Genomic DNA, 27212 nt, shown 5'->3' on the forward strand with positions numbered 1-27212 from the left:
GGATATTTTTCTGTTACAGATGTAAGTTTTGAAACTGCCAAGTCAGCGTATCTACCTCAGGGCACTTTGTAACCCGTGTAGAGATTCCAGTTCTTATGTCACCCTACACTTCTGTTCAGACCTCAAGCCATCTCGTCAGACCTGTTCGCACAATCACAGGGTGTGTATAGCTTTTCCCCCCACACAGGTGTGCTGTGTATTTAATAATGTGCGCTTCTGTAAACTTCATAGATTTTTCATGCTTGAAAGATAATTACCCAAAGCACGCTTTTCTAAATGCTAAAGCAATACGATACCTCCGTCTAGCTGTCTCTGGCAGAGATGGAAGGACATGCCTGGTTTCGAGAAGAGTATTGGGTTCTGAGAATTAATGGTGAGAAGCTTGGGGTTGGGGGCAAAGGGGGACCCCGCGTTCGGTCCCCACACAGGGGTTCAGATCTGACAGTGATTGTCTTTGTTTCACTAATCAGAAACCATAGCTTTGTCTAGACTTGAGACTTCTAATTCGTTTTTGAGAATCAGACTTTTAAATGGCCACAGAGTATGTGACATTAGCAAATCTTGAACAACAGAGGATGTCGCGCTGGAGTGTGACAGGTGTTCCCTCTCCACTCAGTCAAATAAACTGAAAAACCAAGTCCCCAGAGGCTTTGCCTCTTGAAAAGGAGTGATTTCTGTAAAGCAAGGCGCCCTGTATTCTAAGGAGTCCTTTTTCTGTGGTTTTGGGGGTGACGAGTTAGAGATGTATTTAGACATCACAACTTACGTCTAGGAAGGTGTCAGCGTCAAACTGGGCCATCCGATGCACAAAGATACAGGCTCCATAAAGCCAGGGAGCGAACAAGCTGCCGATGGCGGCCTTGATCCAGCCAGTGTCGGACAGACTCCATATGATGTCTGAGGACTTCAGGTCTAGCCAATACCTGAATGATGCGGAGAAGTGACAAGACAGACCAAAACAGAACGGGAAAGCGAACAAGCTGGTATCTTTGAGGACTGGCCCGGGAGCCCAATGGCTACAGGGAGGGGCCGAAAGAAACCGCAAGGCAGGATAAGGGGTTCTCCCTTCCACTTTCGTAGAGGACTTTTTTCTAATTTCTAGGTAGTCTGGGAGTAGAGTGGGAGGCTGGGTTTGGCATAGTTTCCGGAATTTTTCCATCGATGCGACAAATATTTATTGAGCAAATGTTATATGCTAGGCACGGTGAGCAAAAGAACAGAGTTCTGCTCTTTTTAGGGAGCTAGATGGCGCATAAGCTCGCATTAAAATGAGGAAATGCACAAATCAGTGTCGTAATTTCAAATAGCGGTACGTGCTCTAAGGACAATGAAACAGTGATGCGCTCGTTTTCGGATGTCTAGGAGGGCCTTTCCAGGTGGGTGAGTCTCCCTGGCGGTGAGGACAAGGAGTCAGATGTGCTCCTGTGGGGATCGAATGAAGTTCTTGCTGCATCAGTCAGCGAGACGGTGCCGTCTCCTGAGCGGGGGTTGGGCAGGGGCGTCAGAGCTCTGTTCTGGAGATGTCACATGGGCGATACCCAACAGCCATCCGTGTAGAGGCGTTGACTAGGCACACATGTTGGCAGCTCAGAGAGGCGTTTAGCAAAGACAGGGTTCTTCTCCCTACCTTCCAGAGATGGTATACCCAATCCCGAGGCTGCTCTGTGAGTGCAAGGCCATCTTGGGAGAGCCGGTGGTCCCGCTGGTGAAATAAATGGCCATCGGTTCTTGACTTGTGGTCTCCACACAGCTGTGCTCTTCAGAGGCGGCTCTGGAAAACAGGACCCCCGAGGTGGTGGCCGCAGATGGCAGACAAGTTTAACTCTGATATTCCTCCCTTAGTTCTGCATGTCCACGCTCTTCATACTAGAAGGTCATTAATAGTGCAGAACCTAATCCAGAGCCTGCCTGAGAGGCAGTTTTCATGAGCTCCTAAAGGAACTGGCAGGGCATTGCTAAGATTTAAGGGTTCATTTGTCTGCCTGCCTGTCTGTCTGTCTGTCTGTCTCTTTAAAGTCCTTCTCTCTGTAGGCCAAATGGCACAATCTCTTTTAATAACAAATGGATGTGTATTTTATTTAATCTATGAATTTTTAAAAATTAGTACTGAATTTTTATAAGTGGTTATGAACATCTCAGGAGCTTTTTATGATTTAAAGAAAGGTCTTTTGGCATTTGAATCAAACTTTGCAATACTCTTTATTCAGTATCTTCGCTATCACTGGCAGACACAGTCCCTTAGCAGATAGCATCCCTTTCGTCCTCCTTGCACTGATAAAACTGATTTTGTTCAGGTGTCAGGCAGCCATGTGTTTCAGGGTCAACTGTTCCCTGTACAGCTCTGGAGGTCAGGGGAGGGGCGTGGGGTGGGAAAGTGTAGCGACGAGAAGGGAAGTGTCCTTTTTACCAGGAGAAGAAAAGAGAAACATCAGTCTGGTCCATGATTTTGACCTTTCCTCCATCCTGTTACGAGTATTCTGGAGTGTGTTCATGGACTTCTATCCTTGGGAGGCAGAAGGAGGGTGAGAAGCCTTAAAATGAACTCCCTGGATAGAGACAGACTCTAATGATGTGACGCGAGCCCTCATTCCTCCTGCGTGTGGTTTTCTCAAAGACTGGCCATCTGTTGGCAGCGATCGCTCTGCTTCCCTTAGTTTTCAGAGGAGCGCTCCGTGCGTTTCTGGAGTCAGACACTCCAAAGTTGATCGTTTGAAGTGGGGACTCCTCCTATCTTGAAAAATACGCCCCCCTCCCCAACAAATGTTTAAATTTCATTTTGAAATTCACGGTCAGTTCAAAGTCCCTTTTGTCACTTTTGTGGTACCCTTAAGTTTTCTTGGGGACTCAGCAGAATATGGTAGTTGTTTATGACAGCGGACCTCTGAAGTGGGGGTGCGTATAGCCCAGGGGGTTTGCAAAACAACTTGGATGAGGAAGAAAATAAAACCTCAAGTTACATGTATGCTTTTATTCATTCTTCAAAATGCCTATTTCTTATATTTGCGTAATGTTCAAAAGTACATGTGTGTAATTTATAAAGAAATATACATGTATCCGAGGAGTGTGTTAAAAAATATTTTACCGATAGAGGAGCTTATTCAAATAACCTGGGAATCACCGCACTGCTGAATGACTGTATCTACTTGAAAATAATAATGACGATAATTATCATTACTGTAATATATATGGAGCGATTACTCTGCCAGGCATTATACTAAACATTTCACATTTGATTCTTCTCCAACTACACTATCCTTATCCCCATTTGAAGGAGAAGATACAGAGTTTCAGAGATGTCACTTGACCTACCCAAAGTTACACAGCTTATAAAAGGCAGGATTCACATGGGCCTTGGGAGAGAATTTGGGGATTGATCGATAGGATTTGGTTTACACTAATTAGTCGGATAAAATTTCATTCCAACAAAAAGAGAAAAACTGGTCTATTATTCAACAGGCTTTTCATGTCCCCTTTCTATAAGCTTCTCTGGAAGAAGTTTTTTTTAAGACATAAGCTATTTAACAGCTGTATGAACAATAAAACCATTCATTACCATTTTTCTTCCCCTTTTATTTAGACTGCGGAAAGTACTTTCTCCCATATTAGCTTATTTTGTCATTAAATAACACTTGAGATACGCACAGTATAATGATCCCCATTTTACATATGAGGAAAACTGAGGCTAACCGATCTGTTTTGTTCGTTCGTTCATTCGGTAAATATTTCTTAAACACCAGCTATATGGTAGCAACTGCAGATGGAGTGATCAGCTACACAAACAGTGCCTCTGCCTTCTTGGAGCTTACCTGTTGGCAATCTTTTTCTGTAAAAGGCCAGATAATAAATATCTGAGGCTTTGTGTGCCTTCAGGTGTCTGCTGCATCTATTCAACTCTGCTCTTATAAGAGGAAAGCAGCCATAGACAGTATATAAACAAAGGGGTGTGGCTGTGTTCCACTAAAACTTGATTTACAAAAACAGATGTCTAGACAGAACTGGCCCATGGACTCTAATATGCCAATGACAGGTACGGGAGAGAAAGAGACGGTAAATGACTAGTCGTGACATTCAGCTAGCGTCAGGGACTGTGAAGAACACAAGAGCTGACCGAGTAGCTTGAAATTCTACTCTACGTAGGGTGGTCAGGGACAGCCTCGCTGACGATGAAACATCGAGCTGAAATCTGACAGGAAGGACCCAACTGTGAAAGGGACCAGGGAAGAGCATGCCAGGCAGGAGGAGCAGGTGCAAAGGCCCTGAGGGAAGGCATGCTTCAGGAACTAAAATAGTGGCCACAGGGGCTCAAGGCAGGGAGGGCGGTGGGAGATGTGTCCACGAGCTAGGCGAGGGCCAAGCTATGCAGGACATTCATGGCAGGCCAGGTGGGAACGGGAAGTGGAGGCAGAGCTGCCTTCCCCCTGCCATCGGGTGATTCCTTTCTGGGCAGGAGCCCGGGTCAACTCGTGGCATTACTGAGTCCTCGGAGGCAAGGCGACTCTGAGATGCAGCTGTGAGTGGTACTGGTTCTGGAACCGCAGATGAGGATGGGGAGATACTCACTGAAGTAATTCCTGCAAGCTGAGCCACCCCTGCCGGCTGCGTGGAGACACCTGGAGTTTGGTCTTCAAGTGAGGACACTCTGACACGATGGACTCCACGGCTGGGATCACCTCCTCGCTGGCCACGACGCACTTGGCCTTGGATGCTTGTAGCCGGTAGAGTATGTCTTTTGCCGTCAGCAGGGTTGTTCCCGGCATGAAGACCAGCCCTGGGGAGGAGAGGGGGCCCCGAGCTGAGTGGAGCTGTTCATTCCGTGACACCGTGGACTGTGGACACCTGGGCTTGTGCCGGGGTGGAGCGGGGCTGCGGGATCCGGCCTTCTGCCCCCCTGCCTGTCCTCCAGGGACCTGCCACAGATCCCTGATCACTGCGAGAGCCTTAGAGCCCTGGCCTCAGAGTCTCTCAGGCCCTGGGTCTAACCCTGTCCTTGCAACTCTCTAGCTTTGTGACCTTGGCTTGGTGCTCGCTCTCTCTCTGCCTTCCTTTCCTTACCTGTAAAGTGGGGATAATTAATAACAGTAAGTGTCTGGCACACAGTAGACATTGTAATGGCGGGCTATTACTATGCAACATTTTCTCGAATATTTATATCATTATTATAGAACGCAAATAACAGCTTACACATCGTAACACATTTTCATGAACACGTTTGAACCAATGGTCTCCGAAGTGAGTTTTGCGAGATAATTCACAAGGGATGAGAAAAGAAATTGAAAATAAAAACAATGCATGGAAATCCTTTTATCTCTTTTTTGTATATATTTTATAGCATGCATACTCTATTAGCGCAGAACAATATAAACCACCATAACCAATGGGGGGGATGTCGTCTCACATATTCTTATACAAAGCCTGTGCAGCCAGAAAGCCTGGAACCGCTGATTTAAGGGACATGTAGGTCTGTGCCGTCATTGCCATTTGATGGCATCTGAGCCTGGGTCACGGCAGGTGAGTGGCAGAGCCGGCCCTCAAGCCTCCCCACGGTCTGGCCTCCTCGAGATGTGCCCTCACTGTTCGGGCCATGCTTCGTTTATCCCACCTCCCTACTGCGTTCTAAGCGCCGGCCTGATTCTGTGCTACTAGCTCCTTGCGAGAAGAATGGCTGTGAGAGAATTAGAGGGGTGTCAGAGGCACGGCGGTGGGCACTGGCTAAAGCGAATCACTGGAAGAAAGCGGAGTGTGCGCAAAGCGTTACCGAGCACTTATTATGTGCCTGGTGTCTCACTTAAGATTAATCCCAGTGTAGAGATGACAGCCAGCCCTGGGGTCGCAAAGGCAGCAAGTGGCATAACCAGGATTCAAAGACACATCTGAGATGCCTAAGATCGGTACCACAAATCAAGCTGTTTATTTCTTGGCGAGGTCCCTGAAGTCAGCTCAACAGGGAGAGGTAGAGTTGGATTCCTAGGAAGGAGACTTTATTTATCGAATGTATTTTAAGAGCGCTTACGTGTCATCCCCTCTTGAAGAAATGAATAAGTAAGTGATGACAAGGAAGTTAACTAGAACGCCTTAGCTCCGATGATCTCGGATCCTTCCGCAATCCAAAAATATAAGATTATTTTCCAAGCCACTTTTTCTTTTGGGCTCAGTAATAGTATTCCTGGTGTATTTAAACCATGAACGTGTTCGATGGCTGGATATCTAGCTTGGGAGTTAAGGGGGAGGTTTCCTTCTAGCAGATTTTAGACTGTACATACTTTACGGCGTAGTACACGCCTGTCAACGTTCGCTCAGAAGAGTTAACAATTTTGAGTTAGTAACATAATCCCCAGCTGCTTGATGAGCATCTAAAAGTTAATTAAATATTTTTGACCATTCAATCTGTGGGTTCATTTTTAATCTCTACATTTCACAAATTACGTAACACATGTTACATAATACTAAATGCATTTTTATGACAAATAAACCACCTTTAATCTTCTAATGCACAACTGGTTTCACATTTGCAAGTTCCTTTTTATAGTGAATGCAAAATAAATTTTATGTATTAGCGTTTTGATTTGATATTGGGAGCCAGAGCATCTTTCAACACCGTTATGAAATCCTTATAATTGGCCTTTTAATGATATCCCATCATTAAAGGCATTGTCAGTTTCAATTAGCAATAAACACACCTCCACCAGACTTTAGACTCAGCTAAGTTATAAAATATTTAATTATCTCTATATAGCTTTCAATTTTTCTATTATCGATCATATTGCAACAAGTATCTTTGTGTTCAACACAGTAGTACAGAGAATGCTTTGATATTCTTATTTAGGTTTAATTGAGTTATACATGTCTGGTCGTGGCAAACGTTTTCTGTAATGGGACAGATAGTAAATACTTTCGGCCTTGTGGGTTGTACCATCTCTGTGTCAGTCAGCAGTCCTGATACAGAGCAAAAAGAGGCCACAGACACGTAAATGAGGGAGCATGGCTGAGTCCATGAAAATCATAAAGCTTTATGATGAAACCAGAGCCACCCCATGGGCCATGGTTTTCTCTGACCTCTGCCCTAGAGGTGGAAGCAACACCGCAGAATTTTATTTGCGGTACATTATAAATTACTACTTCGGGAGAAAAACGTGTCATTCAATACATTCGTCTGTTTGCCTGGGAAGAGGTAGAGCTTTTCCAGCTGGGATCTACAGACATATTCTAACAAGTCCTTGCATGCTAAAATGCTCTTTCTTAAAAATATTATTATTATTATTATTATTTTATTTTTTTTATTTTATCTTTTGTATTTTCATGTCAGGGAGAATCCAAATGCATTCGGTGAAGTAAATTCTGGATCATCTGGGTGAATACATCATAATCCAGCACTTCCAATTGCATAGCTTGCTAGCTGTGTGACTTTGGGTGAGCATCTTAACCTCTCTGAGCCTCAGTTTCCTCTCCTGTGAAATGGTAAGGTAGTTGCTATTATCACAGCATGATTGCTCTTCGTGTTAACTCTTATTCTGCCGTCCTGTGTAAGCCTGGCTTCGGTCAGAAGTAACAAGTGAGCTCTCAGTCTCTCTGTCTCTGCATGGTCTAGCAAAGTTCATCACTGGCACTGACCTGTTCGCATACAAGCCACGTTTACAAGCCACCACTCTGGGACTCGGGGCAGAATGACGGCCACGCGGTCACCTCTCTCTAGGCCGCAGGACTTGGTGAGTACATTGGCCGCCTTGCGGGACAAGGAGCCCAGTTCTCCGAAGCTCCACTTCACCCCGTCCCCTTTGCCATTCACCCACCACAGGGCTGGGTTGGCCGGTCTCTCTCCTGTCTGGTTACGGGCACACGGGAAAGAGAGGAGAAGGCTTAGATGAATGGTCACCAGGTAGATGGGACATCTACTGTTATGTCCCCTCAGCATCCATGTCTGTGGAATCAGTTGAGAGCACCCCAGTTCATCTCTGGGGGACGACCCTTCTGCGGAATACAGCCTTGGCGAGACAACCTCGGGGTGCTCACCCTTCCCTAACCAGCAGGTGGGCATGGGACTCAATATGGGCCACTTAGAGCTTCTCTCCCAGACACTCCAAGCTTCCAGCCCCATTTTTTGAGTTCTCCCATATCCCTCCAATCAATTTCTCTCTTGCTTAAGTTAAATTCTGTTCCATCCACATAACCCTATCGGATGTGCCTCCGTTGATAGAAGCATGACATTTGTTTATGCCCAGAAGGCTGGGGTGGGTTTCATAGGAAATGAAGAGCAAGGTGGTGGGCCGTGCAGGTGGGGACAATGCCAGCCCGACTGATTGATTCGATGCTACACGGTGAGTCCTGTGGACTGCAAACCTTCCTTTTATGTATCTCCCTGGGGAAAAAATGACTCCCCGTCCCTTCCCCTATGTGCGATTCTCATTTTACTGTCCCTCGTTGGAAAACACTTCCAAGCCCGCCTTCCATCTCACCCTCTGCGAGGATTTTCTTAGCCAGCGCTTCTCCTGGCTGACTTGTCTGAGCTCCGGTGGCACTGTGCTCACAGTCCCGGTGACGCCGTGACACCGTCCTGTGTTACAGATGCGTCCCTACCTACATACGTGAGCACCATTAGGTCAGGGCCCGGTTCAGGTGCCTTTGGCATTGGTGACTTTGGAGAAGGAGCTTAACTTCTGCGAGATTAAGTTGCTTGTCTTCAGTCCCCAGGTGGTGGTGGGGATTTGACGAAATAATATAGGTCAGTATTTCTTAATCTTTAGTCATTCGAGTATCGCGAAATTTTGCAAGATCTGTCTACACCCGTGCTATTGTTCTCTGTATTTTTCTTTATATCAGCTCACTTGTGTACATTTACTTAAGAAGGAAAATGTGTTTAATCACCACCATAACTGGAAAATCAGTATTGCTTGCCAAAAGGAGTTTACTGAAAAATAAGCACATTGCAAACAAAATATGCTCTTAATTTGCATCTAGAGATCATCAACATCTACCTGATCTGTATGTTCTAAAGGGAGTTTAGCAAGTGTCAGGAGGTATTAAAACAGAATGGGCTTAAAGAAAGACTTTCCTCTCTCACAGGAAGGACTGATTCGACGTCACTTAATACTGCGGATATTCGGAAGCACAGGTCTTGCAGTGCATTTTGTAAGCGCTGAGAAGTAGAGAGTTTAGCTCAGTGCCTGTCATGCGGTGGGGGTCAGTGAGCAGAAGCCTTGACCCCAGGCTATACTGCAGACACTCTGTAAGGCTCGTTGCTTTATTCTTCTCAACTTCTGATTCTCACCTAACTGCTCCCACGATGACTGCTCGTAAAAGCAGAGCACCGATCACTCACTGTGTCTTGGATAAGCCCGTGAGCAGCCCCAGTAAGGGTGCGGAGAGCCAGAGCTACAGTGTAGCACGAGAGAAAGATGAAGGAAAGGAAGCGTGACTCTGAGTGCCCATGGTGAAGGGGACAGAGGAGGCTCCGGAGAAAGGCAGCCATGCGTAGCTGAGGCCCAGAGAGTGTCCCTGGAGAGAGAGGGGAGAGCAGCTGGAAAGCAAACTAAGGGAGCCAAGACGGATGAAAGAATCGAATCAAAGTGCAGAGCAGACCCCGCAACAAGGAAACGGAAGGGGCATCGAGCATCTAACGGGAGCTCTTCATCGTCTACCTTCTCCTTTTGGGACCACTGGTCCAGCACGTCCCCAGCAAAGTTAAACTTCTTGGGCACTGGCTTCTCACAGAGAGTTATGGCTTCGAAGTCAGCAAGAGTCAGAGGTGCACATAGCCCATGGACTTTGTGAAAGAACCGGCCAGGTGGCCTGGTGAGCCAGATGGATCTGAACACCTGGTAGCAAGAGAAAATCTTCATGATTCCCAAAGGGGCCTGGCGTCGGGTGCAGGTGTGGAAGTAGCACAGGGCCTGTGGGGAGAGGCGGGTGGAGAGCGTTAGTGTCTCCCTGATGCTCTGTGGTAGGATTGGAAAGTGGGCTTGCGTCTCTGAGCCCCTGGGAAGTTGGGGAACCCCTGGAGAACACCCCATCCTTCTTCAGAGCTGCAGCGGCCAGCCACTGACCAATCTCCCCACCAGTGGAATCTTCCTCCTCATTCGGTCTCTGACCACATTAGCCTGAAAGCTAAAAAGCCCCGCCACTAAGGAATTATCAAGCGCCTGTCTTCTGTCTCTACCTTCTCCCGAACCAAACAAGAGATAGTATTTGCTGCCCGGATTGACATTCAAGGGCCCCTTCTTCCTGCCTTGTCCTCTGTCCTAACTGTATTTGCAAATTCCTCTACTTCTAGTAAAAGCAGCCCATTCACTTTTCATGAATGTCCATTTCCACCACAAACAATCTAAAGTCACCCCCTTGCTTCTGGCTACCCCTCCGGCCTCTCCCTTCCAGCCCTCCGTTACAGGTGGTTGCAACCCTTGTTGATCTAGGTCCTGGCTCACCCTTTTTCAGGCCATAGGACTTTGGAAAAATTGCTTATCCCTCCTGTACCTCAATTTCTGATCCCTTAAATGGGGGAGAGTATAATAACTCTGTCCCAGGGTTATTGTGAGGATTGAATAAGATAATGTATGTGAAACGCCTAGCATGTAAAAAGTACCTTCACAGCGTTAACTAATGCTATCGTTAAGATTATTTTCATTTGTAATTTTACAATATAGTTTCATGATACGATCTTACGGGATGAATCATGAGACCTGGGCTTTACTCCCAACTCTTTCAAAACCAGCTTGGTGATATTGGTAAACTCACTTTCTTTTACTGGACAGCCATCTGTAAGCTAACATTTTTTTTTTCTAATTCTGTGATGATTTCTTCCTTTGAATTTCCATAACATGCATCTATACTACTCGGGTGACCGCTGTCTATTTGTATCATTAATGATCGTTTGGAACACCTGTGCCCTGTCTCTCTCCCCTCCCGAGACGGCGTGGGGAGGGGCGATGTCTTGCATCCTCCACACTTCCCATGATGCAGCCCTTCTTCACTCATGCAAACCAATGTTTACTAAGTGCTTCTGTAGACCAGGCACCTTACATTCCTGGTATCATTCCCCATTGGGACAAGTTTGTGAGTCTGGTACTGCGATTATCTCCATTTCAGGGGCGGGGAAACCGAGCCCCGTGTAGCTTAAGTAACGTGCCCAAGTCATACATCTCATGATGGCAGAGGCGAGGCTTGAAGCTGCTGTGTCTGACTTCAGAGCTCGCCCGCTCAGCTGCCCTGCTTTTCAGATGCTTTGTGCTGCCTTTTCCAGTGAAGGCTCCTTGCCGAAGGTGAACTCGCTCGCCCCGGTGCCCTGCAGCTGCCTCGCACGGAGTGGAAACATCTGCTGGCACAAAGGGTGCCTGCGGCTTCGGGGTGGTGAGAACATAGAAGCGAGAGAACAAAGGCACAGGGCATGGCGCCCCGTCTCTGTGGCTCCAGGCCCGCTTTGCTGCTCAGAGTGGCGTCTGGATGACGGAGCAAATGCAATTGACTGCGACCCAGAAAGGGCTGTTTATGGCAGCACTTCTGGGATCGAACTCTACAGTGTCAACATACGAAGAAGGGGGTGAATGCCTTACGGGGCGGTTTTCTGGAAGTGTGATGGAGGCATCATGGGTAAAGAAGGGGTGCGGGAGGTGGAGAAAATGAGGGGCCGTGCGCATGATTTAGCATATCGCGAAAGCGAGACCCCGTCGGAAACACACACGCTCACAGGCACGCACACGCGTGCTCACACACACATGCCACACACTTGCATCGCTCTGAAGACCTTTGCCAAGCTGCTTAACATCTGCAGGTGTCCGGTCACCTGTGCAATCAGAGTAATGGTAAAACTTTCTTCACTGGCTGCTCGTGGGCCATAAGTGGGCACCTCGGCACCGGGCCAGGTATGTGACCAGGATTCAACAAGTGCCGCATGGTAAAAATCAAACGTCAGTACTCTGTATGGCAGGGGCTTTACCTGCTCGACCTACGAGCAGCTAGATGAGCCGTTGGATTGGAGCCGCTACCGTCATGGCGACGCATCTCATCCCTGCCTCTTTTAACACCCTGTCCCTGTGCTCCAGGCTCTTGGGGCTGCACTGAGCCCCCATCGGTCTGACGCATTCTAGCCCTCACTTCCATCATTTCGATCTCTCTTGGTCCAGGCTTAATGATGAATTGTAAAGACTCTCAAGATCTGGGACACCTAGGACATTCTTGCTTCCGGAGGAGCACAGTGCAGACAACATAGCAGGTACTTTGAAATGTAAATCTCCATCTTCTCCAGAAACGACAATGTTTTTCTTGAATCGTTCTTACTTCCCATACCTCCATGGACAAACTTTCCATTTCTTAACAAATCATCAGATCAACATACCGACATATCCAAAACTAAGTTTCATAAACAGATCTGATCTGAACTTAGATTCCAGCATTTCCAACAGGAAAAGAGGTCTTACAAACACAATCATTGGTAACAACATACAAATCAAGATATCACAGAGTAGGATCTTTCAGTGAAACTGAAAATGTTCCTGCCAGCAACTTTTCCTTCTGTCTCTCTCTGTGGCATGCATGGGTAAGGTCACACGACTCTGAAGAGCCGCCGGTGTGCCCTGACCCGCCGTTCCCCATCCCGGGATTCCGTGGGAAGTTCAGGCGATTCCAGGGTTAAATCTCAGGGTTAGAACATTACTTTTGTAGAAATGTCTCTATACGTGCGTTCAACAAAACATCCCCCGACCTCAGCCCCGATCGAGGGTGATTTCTGAAGTTTCGGTGACCCCAGAGCTGACATGGAGGAAAATAATCACAGTGAAGAGAGGTTCGAGACTTTGGCGCTCACCCCGTGTGAGGTGTTTCTGCACACCGTCCCGCTTAGTTCTCAATGTCTCAGGGCCCGAGACCCTGAGAGGTGAGTCACGTACCTAAGGACATTCACCTGGCCAGCAGCGCAGCTTCCAGCCCTCCAAAGCCAATGCGAGGAAATGCTGTCACAGATTTTGCCATATTTCTACCGACCTTCGTACAGGTCCATTTTCCCGTCTAAGGGACACTTCCCCAGCATTGGGTCTGAAGCGACCCAGCTATGGCAGGACAATGGGACTCTTCTCTCACTGCTGCTCTGCAGATTTAAATACACTTTACTAGTCACTTTCACGTTACCACATGTATTTTTTTTCCTTACCAGAGAAAGATGTTATTGATCCCGAAAGGCCCCTGGCTCTTCTCAAGGACTCAGCTCTGTATCGGCCAGAAAACTGTTTTCTTTCTTGTCTTCCTTCGGTGGCACCTATGCCATCGGAGCCCCAGTCTCTGGTGTGCAGCTGGGAGGATACTAATTCCCCAGGAGGAGGTTCAGGTCTCTGAACACCTTGTGGTTAAAGGGATAGTACAACTGGGAGGAGAGGGAGGAAATGCAGGATCAGCCTCCTCGCGGGGTTCAGTGCCGAACAATGGCTAAGCTCCAGCCTATTAGCGGAATATTCTCGTCCATGAGGATGATATCGTGATTCATTCTGCTCACGTGGCCTGTCGATGAAGAGCAAGTTCCCTCTCATTGGCCGACATTTCTAATCAGTACTTTTCTACTCCTGTAAAAATGCCTGTTGCATGTTTACAGCCCGCAGAACAAACGACCTGTAAGACCAGTGGCCTGGAAATTCCTCCCCACTGCATCCCCCTCCTGAAGCTTCCACTCTCCATCCTGAGAAAGGCTGCACATGTGAAACCTCAAAGGAATCACGCGCCCCTTGCATGGACACTGCAGAGGTCTAAAACTGTAATCAATCTAAATAGAGCGAGCTCGTGCATGGAGTTATTAAGCCCACGCGCTCCGCCGGCCTAATAAATTCTCCTTCCTCTAACAAAGTGGTCTGAGCGTCCGAATTCCTCTGTCGGATGTTGCTTCCCAACACTATCATCTACGCCAAATTTTCCCCCTCTAGAACCATGTCCTTTTGACAGATTTTTGGTTTGTTTGTTTCCAAAAGACTAATGATAAAATCCCACCACCACGCCTACCTCCTTGGGGACTGCTCAGTAGGCCATGGGATGTCTTTGCGGGGGCAGAAAGGGACCCCACCCCTAGTCCCTAGTCCTGCTCACACTGACTACTGAAAGGCCGTGTTTTCATTAGGCTTGCTGTCTGGTTTCCTTCGTTTTTGCCCAAAGCCGCCCTTAGTGATGGAGAATGATGTTCACAGATTCATATTCACACCTGTAATCGTCTCCTACTTTAGAGCTCCCCAAGACTTCTCACTGAGGCTGCCACCCAGGGGGGTTCGGGTTACACCCAGAAAAGGTGCACCTCCTGGGGGGGGGCACTTCTTTCAAGTTCTTCTTGGAAAAAAATAATTTAAAGGTCATTCACTGAATTTTTGATTGAAAGTCACGTATTTTTCCCGCTAAAGATTCTCAGTGTAAAGAATGGTTTCTATTTCTTTGCTAAATGTTTTCATTTGTTCACTATGAGCATATTTTACTTGAGTCCTTGAGCATAGTTATTATGAAGAGGAATTTCCCTCTTAATTGGCCAACGTTTCTAATTAGCTCTTTTCTTCTTCTGTAAACATGCTTGTTGCAAGGCCAGAAATCTCAAGGTCAACTGAGAACTCATCCTCCCCTAAAGATGTATTACTTTAGTGCTTGTTAGATAGAAAATCCTATGATCTGTAACTGCCTGCAGCAAGGTCAGAGGTCTGTAAATCAGCCCGTGCCAACTGTAACAATGGGAATATAAAAATAAATCTGCCCCTAAGCTCGGGGCCCAGATTTTCAGAGCACTAGCTCTTCTGGGACCGCTGGCGAAATAAAATTGAGTAACGCCACACCTCCAGGTGCTGCCTGATTTCTCTCTGGTCTGAGTTTCTGCAACAATTAAAGCTATAGCATAGTTACTGAAATCCTCGTCTACTAATTTTCATGTATGGGTTTTCTCTATTGATGTCATTTTTCTCTTGAAAATGGGTCATGGTTTCCTGCTGTTTCTTTGTGTGTCTAGTAGTTTGGGATTGTATGCTGACTATTTTTCTATAATAGATTGTAGAGATTCTGGATTTTGATCCGTTTCCCCGAAGCGTAGTGATTTTGTTAGTTTGTTTGCTTATTTGTTCTAGTAAGCGGTGAACTTGGCCAGACTCGCGCTCCCAACTCTGTCCCCTCTGCGATGCTCAGAAACTCTGAGCCTCTCTCAGCTCATTTAGCTTGAGGTTGAAAGGATTCTGTGTAGGGATAGGCCATACATTTGGACAAAATCTAAAGACAGCATTTAGGGATTCCCTTCTCTGGCTCTCTCTCTCTTGAATTTTCCCCATAAAAATGGGTAACTCGCCCAATATCATTCATTTTCTCCAAGGGTAGACTCCCCCCATTTTCTGACAGCTTTTGGTTCCTCTAGGGTACGTTCTGGTCTTGGTTTTGGTATTTTGTCCAGGGCTTCTAGCTGGTATCTGTCAGAAAGTTGGTTCCTTGGAAGACCCTACTCCATTACTCAAAGTGAGTGTTCTGTAATTATATTCCTGGTCGTGAATGATTCGACTGCTCTCTGGCACTCACTTACGTGTATTGTGAGTATGTACACTTTAATTCAATTAAAAGCATTAACCCCCCCCTCGTCCCCAGATGCTATTTTATGATCATAGGTATTATCAGTTCCCAGGTCAGTGTAAGAGAGCATTCGGATTGCAATCCGTATACAAGTTTCGAGCTCAGCTTTGTTCTGCTTCTGGGTGTTTGCACTTAGATTCGGAATAGGTTGACTCTAAAAATCAAAGCAAAGCCTGACGAGCAAAGAATTGTGCATTCTTTCGGTTTGAAGTTCTCTCCGAGATCAATTCACCCTGGTGAATAAACATGGTGTCTAAGAGCCAAAGCTTTAGAGCTGGGTGAATCTAGATTCAAATGCAATTTCTACCATTTCCTGGCTGTATGACATTGGGTAAGTAGCTAAGAGTCTCTGAACATCAATATTCTCATTAATAAAATGGTGGTAACGATAGTACCTTCTGGATAATGTTTCTATTATGTGACTTAATACATACAAAGGGCTTGTCACAGTGCCTGGAACGTCATCAACATTCAAGAAATTCGAGTCAATATTTTCTTGTTATGGAAAATTTCTGAGTCTCAATTTATTCGTGTCTATAATGGAAAGAAAAAGACCTACTTTGAGGTATTAATATATGTACAAATGAGGATATGTTTATAAATTCTTTCAGGCAAGATGTCTTTAAGAAGTAATTATTTCTTCTCTCTTCCCATTACCCTTTGATGATGATGATGATGATGATGACAGTAATAGAAAAACTCTTACAATGTGCCACGCGCTGTTCTAAGCCGTCTACATGCGTTCTCTGCTTTCATTCTCATATCGATCCTGTGAAGTAGGGACCATTATTTTTATTTTCAGGTGAGGAAACTATAGCACGGTATTGCAATCACTTTCCCAGAACCTGTTGACCTAATGATCAGTGGAACGAGGCTTTTGGTTCTACCCATCTGACTCTGCAGTCTCTGTTTTAAAAACAATAACAGCTGCCATTTGGAGCACTTTCCATATTTTCTATATTTTCTATATGCCAGGCGTTTTCAAAATAATGCATTCAAAATAAGGTGTTTTGGAAATAACGTTTGTCTTCCAAACAGTATTTCAAAAGACTCCCCTCGGGAGACGCAAGTCCATGCAATACTGGATCTGAGACATAGGAGAGGGTGTTGATGAATTTTTATTATTTGGCCAAAGATAAAGCCACACTGGGATTTTGTAATGTCTCAATTTCAGAGCCAAAGATGTCTTTTTTCTCCCAGAGAGGACAGAGTGCGCTAGGTTATGTAAAGACAATCCGAGCCCCTCCCTCCCTGGAAAGACCTCAGCAACTCATATCTAGTCCTTTGGTGGAAAAAGCCAGAAATCAGACATGGAGGCGCGTGGCAGGTAGGGTAGAAGTAGAATATTGTCGGGAGCAGGACAAAACTCAGCGGCTTCAAGTCCCGCCCCTGCCCTTAGAGCCTTTGGGAGCTGGGACGTATTAGATAATCCCTTTGGCATGAGTTTCTACAGATATAAAACAACCTGCTGAATATGTCATTGCAGAAGCCAAAAGCCTGAGATTCGCCCTTCATTCGTCCCTTCTTCATTTCCTCTGTGGAAACCATCAGTAAGTCCTCTTAATGGGATCTCTCAAAATTTCCATCCCATGCATGAAGTACAGCATAGAGAATGTAGTCAGTAATATTGGAATACCTACGTATAGTGCCAGGTGGGTACTGAAGGGCAGGGGGAGAATCTCTTTATAAAGTATATAAATGTCTAACTACTAAGCTGTCACCTGAAACGAATAGAAAATAATATTGAATGTCAACGACACCTGAAAAAAAACCGTCCCACATCCATCCGCCTCCCCCATCGTCATTGCCATCACCCTCGTCCTAGCTGCCATCATTACCTGATAGACCACTGCAAAAGCCTCCTAACTCGCGGCACCACATCCATTCTCGCCCCTGGAAAATGCCCTCTCCACAGGAGTGCCAGTGAGCTCTCCAGAACACAAGCTGTGTCCTTTCTGCATTCTTTACTTTCCGGTCCTATTCCATTTCAAAACGGAGCATCCGAGGCAATTCGCTACTGAACTGGACCGCATCCCTTCCTTCTTAAAATCCTTCAAGACCCCCGATGGCACTTCAGACAAAAGCCAAAACCCTTCTTATGGCCAAACAGGTCCGTGGTGATCCGTCTTCTCTCTGCGTCTCTGACCCCATCGTCTCTCTTCTCCTCGCTCAGGAATCCGCCACACCAGCCTTCGTCCATCCCTAGAAAAAGTCGGCCTCAAGCCTTCGCACTCGCCGTGCCCCCCGCCCGCCCCGCCCCCGAGTCCCATCGTTACATCACCTCGTTCTATTTTCTTCTGGGCACGTATTACCATTTCAAATCCTCTTGCCTGTCGAATCGAGGTTTCGCTTGTCGTCTTTTGCCTCCCTATCACGGGACGACGGTAACCTTCTTGAGAAGCAGTCGCCTTGCCTGACACGTTCCAGGCTCTACCCATCCTCAAATATCTCTCGAATGAATGAACGCGCCATAGGTTGGTTCTAAGATCAAGGAGGGTAAGGGGTGCGAAGCATTCGGATCGACAGGGGGATTGGCTACGCAAAGTCGCTCAGAGAGCTAGGCTGATAGAGTCTCTGCCGTAGGGCGATGTCACCGTCTTCACGCACGGTTCCCAGGACTACGGGTCAGGTGGCGACGGTACAGCGAACTCACACCTGCCCCTAAGTGCCCTGGGCTGGAAGTGACTTGGGTCGCTTCCACCTGGAGTCCGTTGACTTCAACCGGATTTCAATGGCCTCCCCCTGACGTGGGTGGCAGTGGAGGAAAAGTGTGAGTGCGACCCTCGCAGTTCTGGCTCTAGCATCTACCCATCGTTAGAGACGAGGAAACGGAGGCGCCGGGAGATCGGAAATCTGCTCAATGGCACAGAGCCGGCCGACGGGGGGTTTCGCGGAAGCCCGGGCGGCCCGGCCTTCTGACCCCGTGCTGAAGCCGCATCTCATGAGCGGCCAAGCCAGAATTTCAGATGAAGACCGCGGATTCCACAGACGCTGCATGGTGCTGGCACACCACACTGCCACTCAGAATCCCGAATCGATAAAAACGGCCGACACCGACTACGCCAAGCACTTTCCTAGATGCTTCACATGAATCGTGTCATCCGATTCTTACAATAACGACCACGACAAAACAACCGGGAGACAGGCGTCAAATTTCCTTCCCCATGTGATAGAAGAGGAGACAGAAGCCTAGGGAAAAGGGGCTAGCGATGGACAAAGACGTGGCCGTCTTGAGGCTGAAACGCAAATCTTCCTACCTCCGGAACCCAGGCTTTAACTACTAGGCCACCTGACTACCTGGCCGTCATTTAGATAGAAACCTCGGTGGTGCAGGGCTGGGGCAGGGCAGCGGGTCGCCGCAGAGGACTGCGAACGGGTTCCTCTCGGCTTTATTTGTTCGCTTCCACTGAGTGCCAGCCTCCAGGTAGAGGCTGGAGGTGACCTGGCAGAGTTTGTTTCCTCTCACCATCGACCTCAGGGGCCTGCGAGTGCTTCCTGCCCTGTTCTGCTTGAATGTCTTCTTCCTTCCAATCACCCGCTTCCTGCCACGTTCTCCATCTCCTCTGCAGCCAGAAGCTGAGTTCTGTCGCGTACACCCTCCACGACACAGGTGATCAGAGAGAACGGAATGTGCAAAGTTGTGTTTTCTATAGCAGTCCAAGAACCTCTTACCCGCCTGTCGCTCAGCCGGTACCAGGTAAGATGGGGGTGAATGGCCGGCAAGCGACAGCTCCAGCGTGTGTGTGTGCGTGTGTGCACGTGTGCATGTGTGCGTGTTGGGGGCAGAAAAGTATACACAGAGTTCCGAATTTAAAATCTGAAAGCCCAGTTTCAAGTTCTGGCAATGTCACTTATAGGTTGGGTGACCTTGGGCAAGTCTCTTAACTTCTCTGAAACTCGATTTTCTTAACCACCGAAATGAGGACATTGATATTGAGTGAGGAGGATAAATGGGAATGTGTGTGTGTGTGTGTGTGTGTGTGTGTGTGTGTGTGTGTGTGTGTGTGTGTATATATATATATATATATATATATATATATATATGAATTGCTTAGCACAGTGACTGGCACCTAGTAGGTGATCAGTTTTATGTTCGCCATCTGTGCAGGGGGCGGGCTGTGGGGGGACCATGCAGAGGGGAGTAAACCAGAGCCCGAAGGTGAACACTTGAAAGAAAACTGTAGAATCAGGTTCGCATTATACAAGGGGAATGGCTTTCATTAAAAAAAATTTTTTTTCTTTGAAATCTCTAACTTTAGGGTTGGTGTCCGAATTCTCTGGTTGTGAGAAGGCATCGCAACATTTATTGAGTCCTACCCTTATGGGACACCGAGCTGGCAAAGTGATTTACGAGGATGATCTCGCCAAACCTGGCGGGAAGCAAAGTTGTTATTACTGTGCCTTCAAGTTTGGACACAAACAGTGGCCAAGACCACCTAGCTGGTAGGCGGCAGGCCAACCCTGGCTCTGTAACTCTACGTTTTTCTAGGACATGATAAATGTGTTGCCTCATAAATAAATAGCTTTTTTTTTTCAGCCCAAGGCTATCGAAATCAGACGTCTGTTGAGGAACTCTCCTCTAGCATAGCTGCCTCTCAGAGCCACCATGCCAAATCGGTTTCAAATGACACTTGAAAGCACTTCAGAAGACCGTTCTCTAAAACCATTTCATAGGATGTCCTCGGACTATACACCCCAAGAGGGCAGGAGCTCCCGCAGCCTAATTCACCTCGGAGGGCACCTAAAACCGTACGTGACACAGGGTAGACCCACAATACATATTTGAGGAGTGAAAAATCTATTTATCTGTTATTCGGACATCCTGTAGGCACACTGGGTGTTCTCTTCCCAATTTTTGTCTTCTGGTTTTCTGAATTAGTCATAAAGGGAAGACGCTAACATTTCTTTGAGCCCCGATGGGTGGGGGTGTTGTGAGGAATATATATACACATAGCACTAGTTAGAGGTGCAGATGCAGTTAGTTTGATGTTATGAATATCAGTATCGTTATATGTGGTGATAGAAACATAGATATCAATCTAGTTATAAGTACAGACATAGTATATAATATAGTTAGAGACCGTGATATTGATATAGCTAAAGATATTCGCATTATTGTGTTCTACGTTTTCCATATCGTTTGGTCATATCTTTGGCGATGTTTCTAAGGGTTTTATCTAGATACTTGATGAATGCACAACAGTAAATGTAAGCTTCTCTCCCACTATAAGTTTGTATTTATTTATACTTAAATTTTCAGTCTATACAATAGATCCTGTTGATCGACGATGCTGTTCAGTTCTACTGTATCCTCATTGAATTTGTCGATGACTTGCTGAATCTGACAATGAGTGGTAGGGGTTTTGAAGCCTCCAGTTATAATACAGGATTCATCTTTCGCTCCTAGCCATTCCGTAAGCGTTTGCCTCACGTATTTTGGCACATTGTGGATTGTTGTGTCTTCTGGATGGTCAACCCTTTACCAAAGTCCTACCCTCATTATCCCTGATAAAATTTCTTACCGTGCAATGTTGTTTACAAGGATAATATCAACGGTGACGGAATTCTAGATTGACGTTTCTTTACTTTTCACACTTTAAATATTTTATTACGCTTTCTTGTTGATTATGTAATTTCTGTAGAGAAATCTGACATACTTCTTATCTTTGTTCCTCTATTGGTAAGGGTTGTACCCTCCCCACCTACCTCTTAACCCTGGTTTCTTTTCCAAATTGTTTCCATCTTTGATTTTCTGTAGTTTGAGTATTATATGTCTAGGGGTAGTTTTTGGTGTTTGTTTGTTTTGTTTTTGTTTGGGGAATTACCCTGTTTGGAATTCCTTGAGCTTCCTGTGTCTGCGATTGGGTGACTGTCATTAATCCTGGAAAATGATTATTGCTTCAATCATTATTGCTTCAAATATTTCATCTTTTTCTCTCTTTTCCTGTTAGAAAAGGCAGATAGAGCTACGAATAGTTTTTAAATTACACTTGCTTGCTAGCTCTGTCTCTTGGGAAAGAGCAAACAAAGCACCTGGCTTTTTTCTGCAGGGACATGTAGACTCTACAGGCTATGGGAACTGGTTCCTCTGGGTGTGCCCTAACGCCAGGCTCAAGTAGGCAGTTGACAGGGAGGACTGCGGCTGGGCTCGCGGTCCTCATAGGGGGATGGATGCCACTACTTAGCTACACGCGTCAGATGCTCATGTCATCATCAGGTGGTCTGTCCCTTCCTACTGGGTGTAGCCTGAAGTGAAGGCCACGTTTCATGAAATGAATTCCACTTAAACTCACAGTCCCATTGGTCAAAGGGAGGAATTCAGACTAATACCTGACTAACAACTTGTTGACATCGTGATTAGAAATCTGTACTGGGTCATGACGATCTGTGTAGCAGATACTCTCGCCAGCTCTCTCGATTCTTCGATAAAATTATCGCGGCTTCGTGTACAAAAACAGTGAGGCTCAGAGAAGGAAAGACGCGGCTAGGCGGAGAATCGAACCCCCAAACATGGGCTTTGCCCACAACTCCGGTCGGGAGAGAAGCCACATTGGTTCTGTGCCCCTGGGTCTGCTGGGAGCTGAGACTCGGCCAGTGAGGCTTCCTCGCCTTCTATATCTGCGTCCAGTGGTCCAGGGCGTCACTTGCAAAGTTAAATTCCTCGGGTGTATCGTGGTCGTTCCACGTCCGGGCTCCAGCTCCCGATAAAGACTGGTAGAGAGAGTTGCGAGGGGCGGGGTGGAAGCCACTGCAGGACTTCTGGGTGCCCCAAAGGGTCCGGAACCTCATCAGCTGCTGGCACACAGGTCTCGGGTCACCATCTGCCTCGGGACGAGATGGCTAACAGGGTGGTCACAGAGCCAGACTTTCCTCCGCCATAAGAAGGCACATTTCCGGCACTGGTCTCGGTGCTGGTAACAGTAGCTGACTCCTACCCAGATCAGACCCAATGGGGCCAATCGCTGGACTGAGTGCTTCGTTTCAGCTCACCCGAAGTTGAAGGCGCAACTGACTGATTCAGGGGTGAGGATTCCGCTTGTGGGCTGAGGAGCCGCGAGGCAGAGAATCGTGGGGAGGGACCGTACCCACTGGATGAGCTGAGAGTTGTCTGCTTCATGTAAGTGGGGTGTTCTCCCATCTCAAATGGTTCCCACCACCTCCCTCACCCCTGCCTGCTCCTCCACATACTGTACCAGTCCAGCCTCTGTGGACATTCGAGCTTAAAATCCCTGATCCAGACATGTCGCGAGGGACAGGGATGGCCCCAAGCTTGCAAGATGAGGTTGGTAGGAAAGCTGGCTCTATGAACCCATCTTCCCTGCTATTTTTTTCAAAACATACCTCCCTCCATAGGCACCAACTCATGTAGAGCAAGAATGCCAGACTCAGGTGTTATTTTTAGACACAGGTGTATAAATGACCTCAGAATCCTCTTTAAAGTACCCAAGGACAGTGAAAATAACCCATCACTAACTGACTAAAGACCAAAACCAAAAGGAGAGAAATGACGAGAAAGTTAATTAATCCTTTATTGTGGGTTTAATCGCATCCCCTTTAAATCCATAAGTTAAATTCCTAACACCTCATACTTCAGAATGAGACTGAAATTAAGTTTCACTGTGGTCATAACATAGACCTTAATTCAATATGACCGATGTCCCTTTAAGAAGAGATTAGGACGCAGACACATATCGAGAGAGAATGACATAGGAACATGAAGACAGCCATGCACAAGCCACAGAAGAGTCCTCAGAAGAAACCAACCCTGCCAACACCTTGACCTCAAGGTGTGAGAAGGTAAATATCTGTTGTAATATACGTATAATGTTTAAAGAAATGGACATAGAGGTGGGCAGCTACTCGTATGATACTGGGACTATTATTCCAACAAAAATTAATTATGCATTATTGTTCAGCCCACGTTTCTAAAACCATTGAAATTTCCTTTCAGTGTTCACGTCGATTTGGAACCAGGACACACAATGTCAGATTTCTGAAGTCTATAAAAATTTGCATAATACAGTGAGCTTGTATATTACGATGAAAACTATGAGAACGGACGTTAGTTAAGGAAACGGTTCCAAATAGCCAGCAAAACAAATTCACGTTTATTTCCATAGTACCGCACCCAAATGGGTCAACAGCAACCATGAAAATCGATTCATGAAGAAGGTACAACTTCCAAATGCATGGCCACCAAAACAAAAGGTAAAACTAACATTGCACAAAAACTGAATTTACAAGTATTTCAGGAGAAACAAAACACATAATGAAACACATACTAATCCTCACACCCAGCTTTGGTTTTGTGCAGATAAGAAGCTCTAGAAGGTCGCCTCTAAAATCTGTAATATTGTCGTCTTCAGCCTTCACGGCCAAGGTCAGGAAAATGTGTGCTCCTAAGAACTGTGCACTGCCTTCGAGTAACCACTGTCACTCCCAGGACAATGATTAAACACACGGATCGAAGGCCCAAAGGACAAAGACCAGCTCGTCGATAGCCGGTAAGACGTCCTCAGTCACGGGCACTATGCCCGCATCCGGCACTGGTCTCGGTGCTGGTAACAGTAGTTGACTCCTACCCAGATCAGGCCCAATGGCACCAACAAAGCTGAGGTTCCGACGGTCAATGGCCACGACCAAGAGGAAAGGAGGGACATGCAAGGTGAGTTGGTCTATCTTAGTGCTCAAGGGTGAGGTGGGGAAAGAGAACTGAGCTCGTAGAGGGGGGGATATTCATTCCAATAAGTGTCATTGAGACATTTCATCCTTCGCAGGCTCAGAAAACAATAGATTCTTCTTTGAGTGAAGGTGATTGTTTAGGATGATTCATCTTCCTCTCTGAACTGCCAGGGTTTCCTACGGACAAAGTCTGAGAAACTCGGAAAGCAAATGATGGCAGGCCTGCAGGAAGAGTCACACACACACGCAGAGGATTTCACACCCCTCTCTCGGCAGCTCATACTGCGAGCACGCAAGACACCCATCAGATATAGATCTTAATAGCAAACCATCCTGATCACACAGCTCTGTCCCTAGATCTGTATCTATCTAACGACTGTAGAGGGCACACTAATTTTAGGCACATATGATCCATTTATAAAAATTAATCTCATTTATTTTGGCCATAAAGCAAATTTTGATATATTTCAGAGAAATAAAACTACACAGAGCACGTTTCTGACAGTGTAATTGTACTAGAAGTCACTGGTAAAAAGCTCCCTAGAAATTCCCATATGCTTGGAAATCGAGAACTATCTTTATACATAAAGTATGGATACAACCTTGGCACATCGAAGGGATGAAAAGCAGGAGCATGCTGAACACGGGAGATCCACAGGATCTCGGTTTATCCTCGCAGCAAGTTCATCCTATCTGTGAAGCAGACCCAGGGGAATACTTTGTGGCGAAATGACAACCGTGGCCATCATTGCTCAGCTACCCACCCCTCCAGTAGAGCTGCAATATGCACTGTGGCCAAGTGACAAGTTCTGGCCAATGAATGAGTGGGACCGATGTCCATCATTTCCAGGCTAGAGCATGTGATTGCTCCCTCTCCCACACCTATTGGCCACCCTTCAAATAGTGGCTGTTCCATCAGCCAGGAACAGAAGACCGCAGGAGACCCAAGTCGTGACCTGAGAGCAAAAAGCAAACCAACCTTTGCTGTTCTATACATCACGGATGTGGGGAGGATTGTACTGCAGCAAACATAGTTTATCATCGATGCTGATGCGAACTGAACCCTCCCTCTCTGAGTCTTCCTAGGGGTGACAAATGACCAGTTCCGTTTAAATAAGATTCATGCACCAAAGTGTGTGTGTTAGTGTGTGTCTTTTGCTTTGTTGCTAATAAGTCTATTAAAAATGAAAAACTCCGAGTTTATCAGTGGAAAATATTCCTCTAGGTATTTTTTCAGTATAAAGGGTCTGACCAGGCCGTCGATGAATGAAAGACTAAAGAATACCCCATTCAGGCCGCAGATAACCCCTTGGGAGGAAAACGAATGTGTGAGCCAAGCAAGGGCAAAGAGAAGGCCCCCAGGAGAAGAGCCGACACATATGGATGCCACCATGGGAGAAACACACCGATTCATGTAACAATACTGAGAAAACTGCCATGCTCCAGGCATTATTCAAAGCGCTAGAGGTGGAATCGTGAACCAAACAGACAGAAATCCCTCCTTTTGTGAACTTATACTCCAGTGGAACAAGGGGGGACGGTGACATGTTTCCAAAAGCATTTCATGGTCTCCCCATTTCTCACGATCTGAGCATCCGGCCAAATACGTGAGAAACACAGCAAGCGAACAACCTCCCTTCGACCTCAGTATTTATGGACGATCTGAAGCAGTGTACGTGGTAACCTAATCTACATCATCTGGGGCCCTGAAGCCCAGGTGGTTAATTTGACTTAAACCCTTAAACACCGGTTGGTTGGTTTGTTTGTTTGTTTTAATTTCCCTCCCCAGGAAACAACAGCCCTTCCTACTCCTGGCTGCACCTGGGGACACGGCAGGGTCCGGCTTCTGTCTTACTTATTGTAAGAAACTTATCTCGCCGTGTGTTAAAAGGGCCGAGAGTCAGAGACATCTGTATTTATATGTCTTCTCTCTCTCTATCTAGATGTTTCTATCTGGACGTCTATCTCTCTTTAAGACGATCAATTTCTATATCCACAATAATGCCAATAATTATAACTATATCAATATCACAACCTCTAACTATATCATATATGAGTTCTTTACTTATAACTAGATCGATATCTATATTTCTATCACCGTATATAACGACACTGATAATTATAACATCTAACTAACTGCATCTGCACCTCTAACTAGTGCTATGTGTATATATATTCCTCACAACACCCGACCATCGGTGCTCAAAGAAATGTTAGATTCTTTCCTTTTGGACATAATTCAGAAAAGCAGAAGATGAAAATCGAGAGAGAAAACCCAGGGTGCCTACAGATTATCCGAATAATAGATAAATATATTTTTCACTCCTCAAATATTTATCGTGGGTCTATCCTGTGCCACGTACGGTTTTAGATGCCATCCGAGGTGAATTAGGCCGCGGGAGCTCCTGCCCTCTCGGGGTGTATAGTCTGAAGAACAAGATTGTTTTTAAGAACGGTCTTCTGAAGTGCTTTCAAGTGTCATTTGAAGACGATTTGGCATGGCGGCTCTGAGAGGCAGCTATGCTAGAGGAGAGTTCCTGCAACAGACGTCTGATTGCATTAGCCTTGGGAATGAAAAAAACAAACAAACCCTATTTATTTTGTGAGGCAACACATTTACCATGTCCTAGAAAAACGTAGAGTTACAGAGCCAGGGTTGGCCCTGCCGCCTACCAGCTAGGTGTTCTTGGCCACTGTTTGTGTCCGAACTTGAAGGCACAGTAATAACAACCTTGCTTCCCACCAGGTTAGGCGAGATCATCCCCGTAAATCACTTTGCCAGCTCGGTGTCCCATAAGGGTAGGACTCAATAAATGTTGCGATGCCCTCTCACACCCAGAGAATTCGGACACCGACCCTCCAGTTAGAGATTTCAAAGAAAAAAGTTTTTTGTTTTTTTTTTTGATGAAAGCCATTCCCCTTGTATAATGCAAACCTGATTCTACAGTTTTCTTTCAAGTATTCGCCTTCGGGCTCTG

General features: G+C 46.3%; 1 protein-coding gene across 4 annotated transcripts; it reads right to left on the reverse strand.

Moving 5' to 3' along the window:
* Positions 1-730: 730 nt before the first annotated feature.
* LOC105311379 (acyl-coenzyme A synthetase ACSM4, mitochondrial-like) lies at positions 731-23538 on the reverse strand. Of its 4 annotated transcripts, XM_023527069.1 has the most exons (7): positions 23534-23538; positions 23023-23025; positions 9633-9884; positions 7609-7819; positions 4561-4768; positions 1628-1771; positions 731-923 (listed from the first exon to the last, which is right to left on the reverse strand). In XM_023527069.1, exons 3-7 carry the CDS (start codon positions 9831-9833, stop codon positions 749-751), a joined length of 939 nt encoding a protein of 312 aa, XP_023382837.1. In that variant the 5' UTR covers positions 9834-9884; positions 23023-23025; positions 23534-23538; the 3' UTR covers positions 731-748. The 4 variants fall into 4 exon arrangements, with proteins under 4 accessions (XP_023382837.1, XP_023382836.1, XP_023382838.1 ...); XM_023527068.1 differs by lacking the exons at positions 23023-23025; positions 23534-23538 and adding an exon at positions 13133-13637; XM_023527070.1 differs by lacking the exons at positions 23023-23025; positions 23534-23538 and adding an exon at positions 11128-11500.
* Between the last annotated feature and the right edge of the window lie 3674 nt (positions 23539-27212).

Source organism: Pteropus vampyrus, unplaced genomic scaffold, assembly GCF_000151845.1.
Source record: "Pteropus vampyrus isolate Shadow unplaced genomic scaffold, Pvam_2.0 Scaffold1000003592, whole genome shotgun sequence".
Lineage (NCBI taxonomy): Eukaryota > Metazoa > Chordata > Mammalia > Chiroptera > Pteropodidae > Pteropus > Pteropus vampyrus.

Coding starts and splice junctions, on each gene's coding strand:
- LOC105311379 (XM_011387360.2), bottom strand. CDS start 10,004: ATGGGGTGTTCTCCAGGGGTTCCCCAACTTCCCAGGGGCTCAGAGACG. Junction 7,820..9,632: donor AGTGGTCCCAAAAGGAGAAG/GTAGACGATGAA, acceptor GCCCGTAACCAG/ACAGGAGAGAGACCGGCCAA. Junction 1,772..4,560: donor AGCTTGCAGGAATTACTTCA/GTGAGTATCTCC, acceptor CCTGTTTTCCAG/AGCCGCCTCTGAAGAGCACA.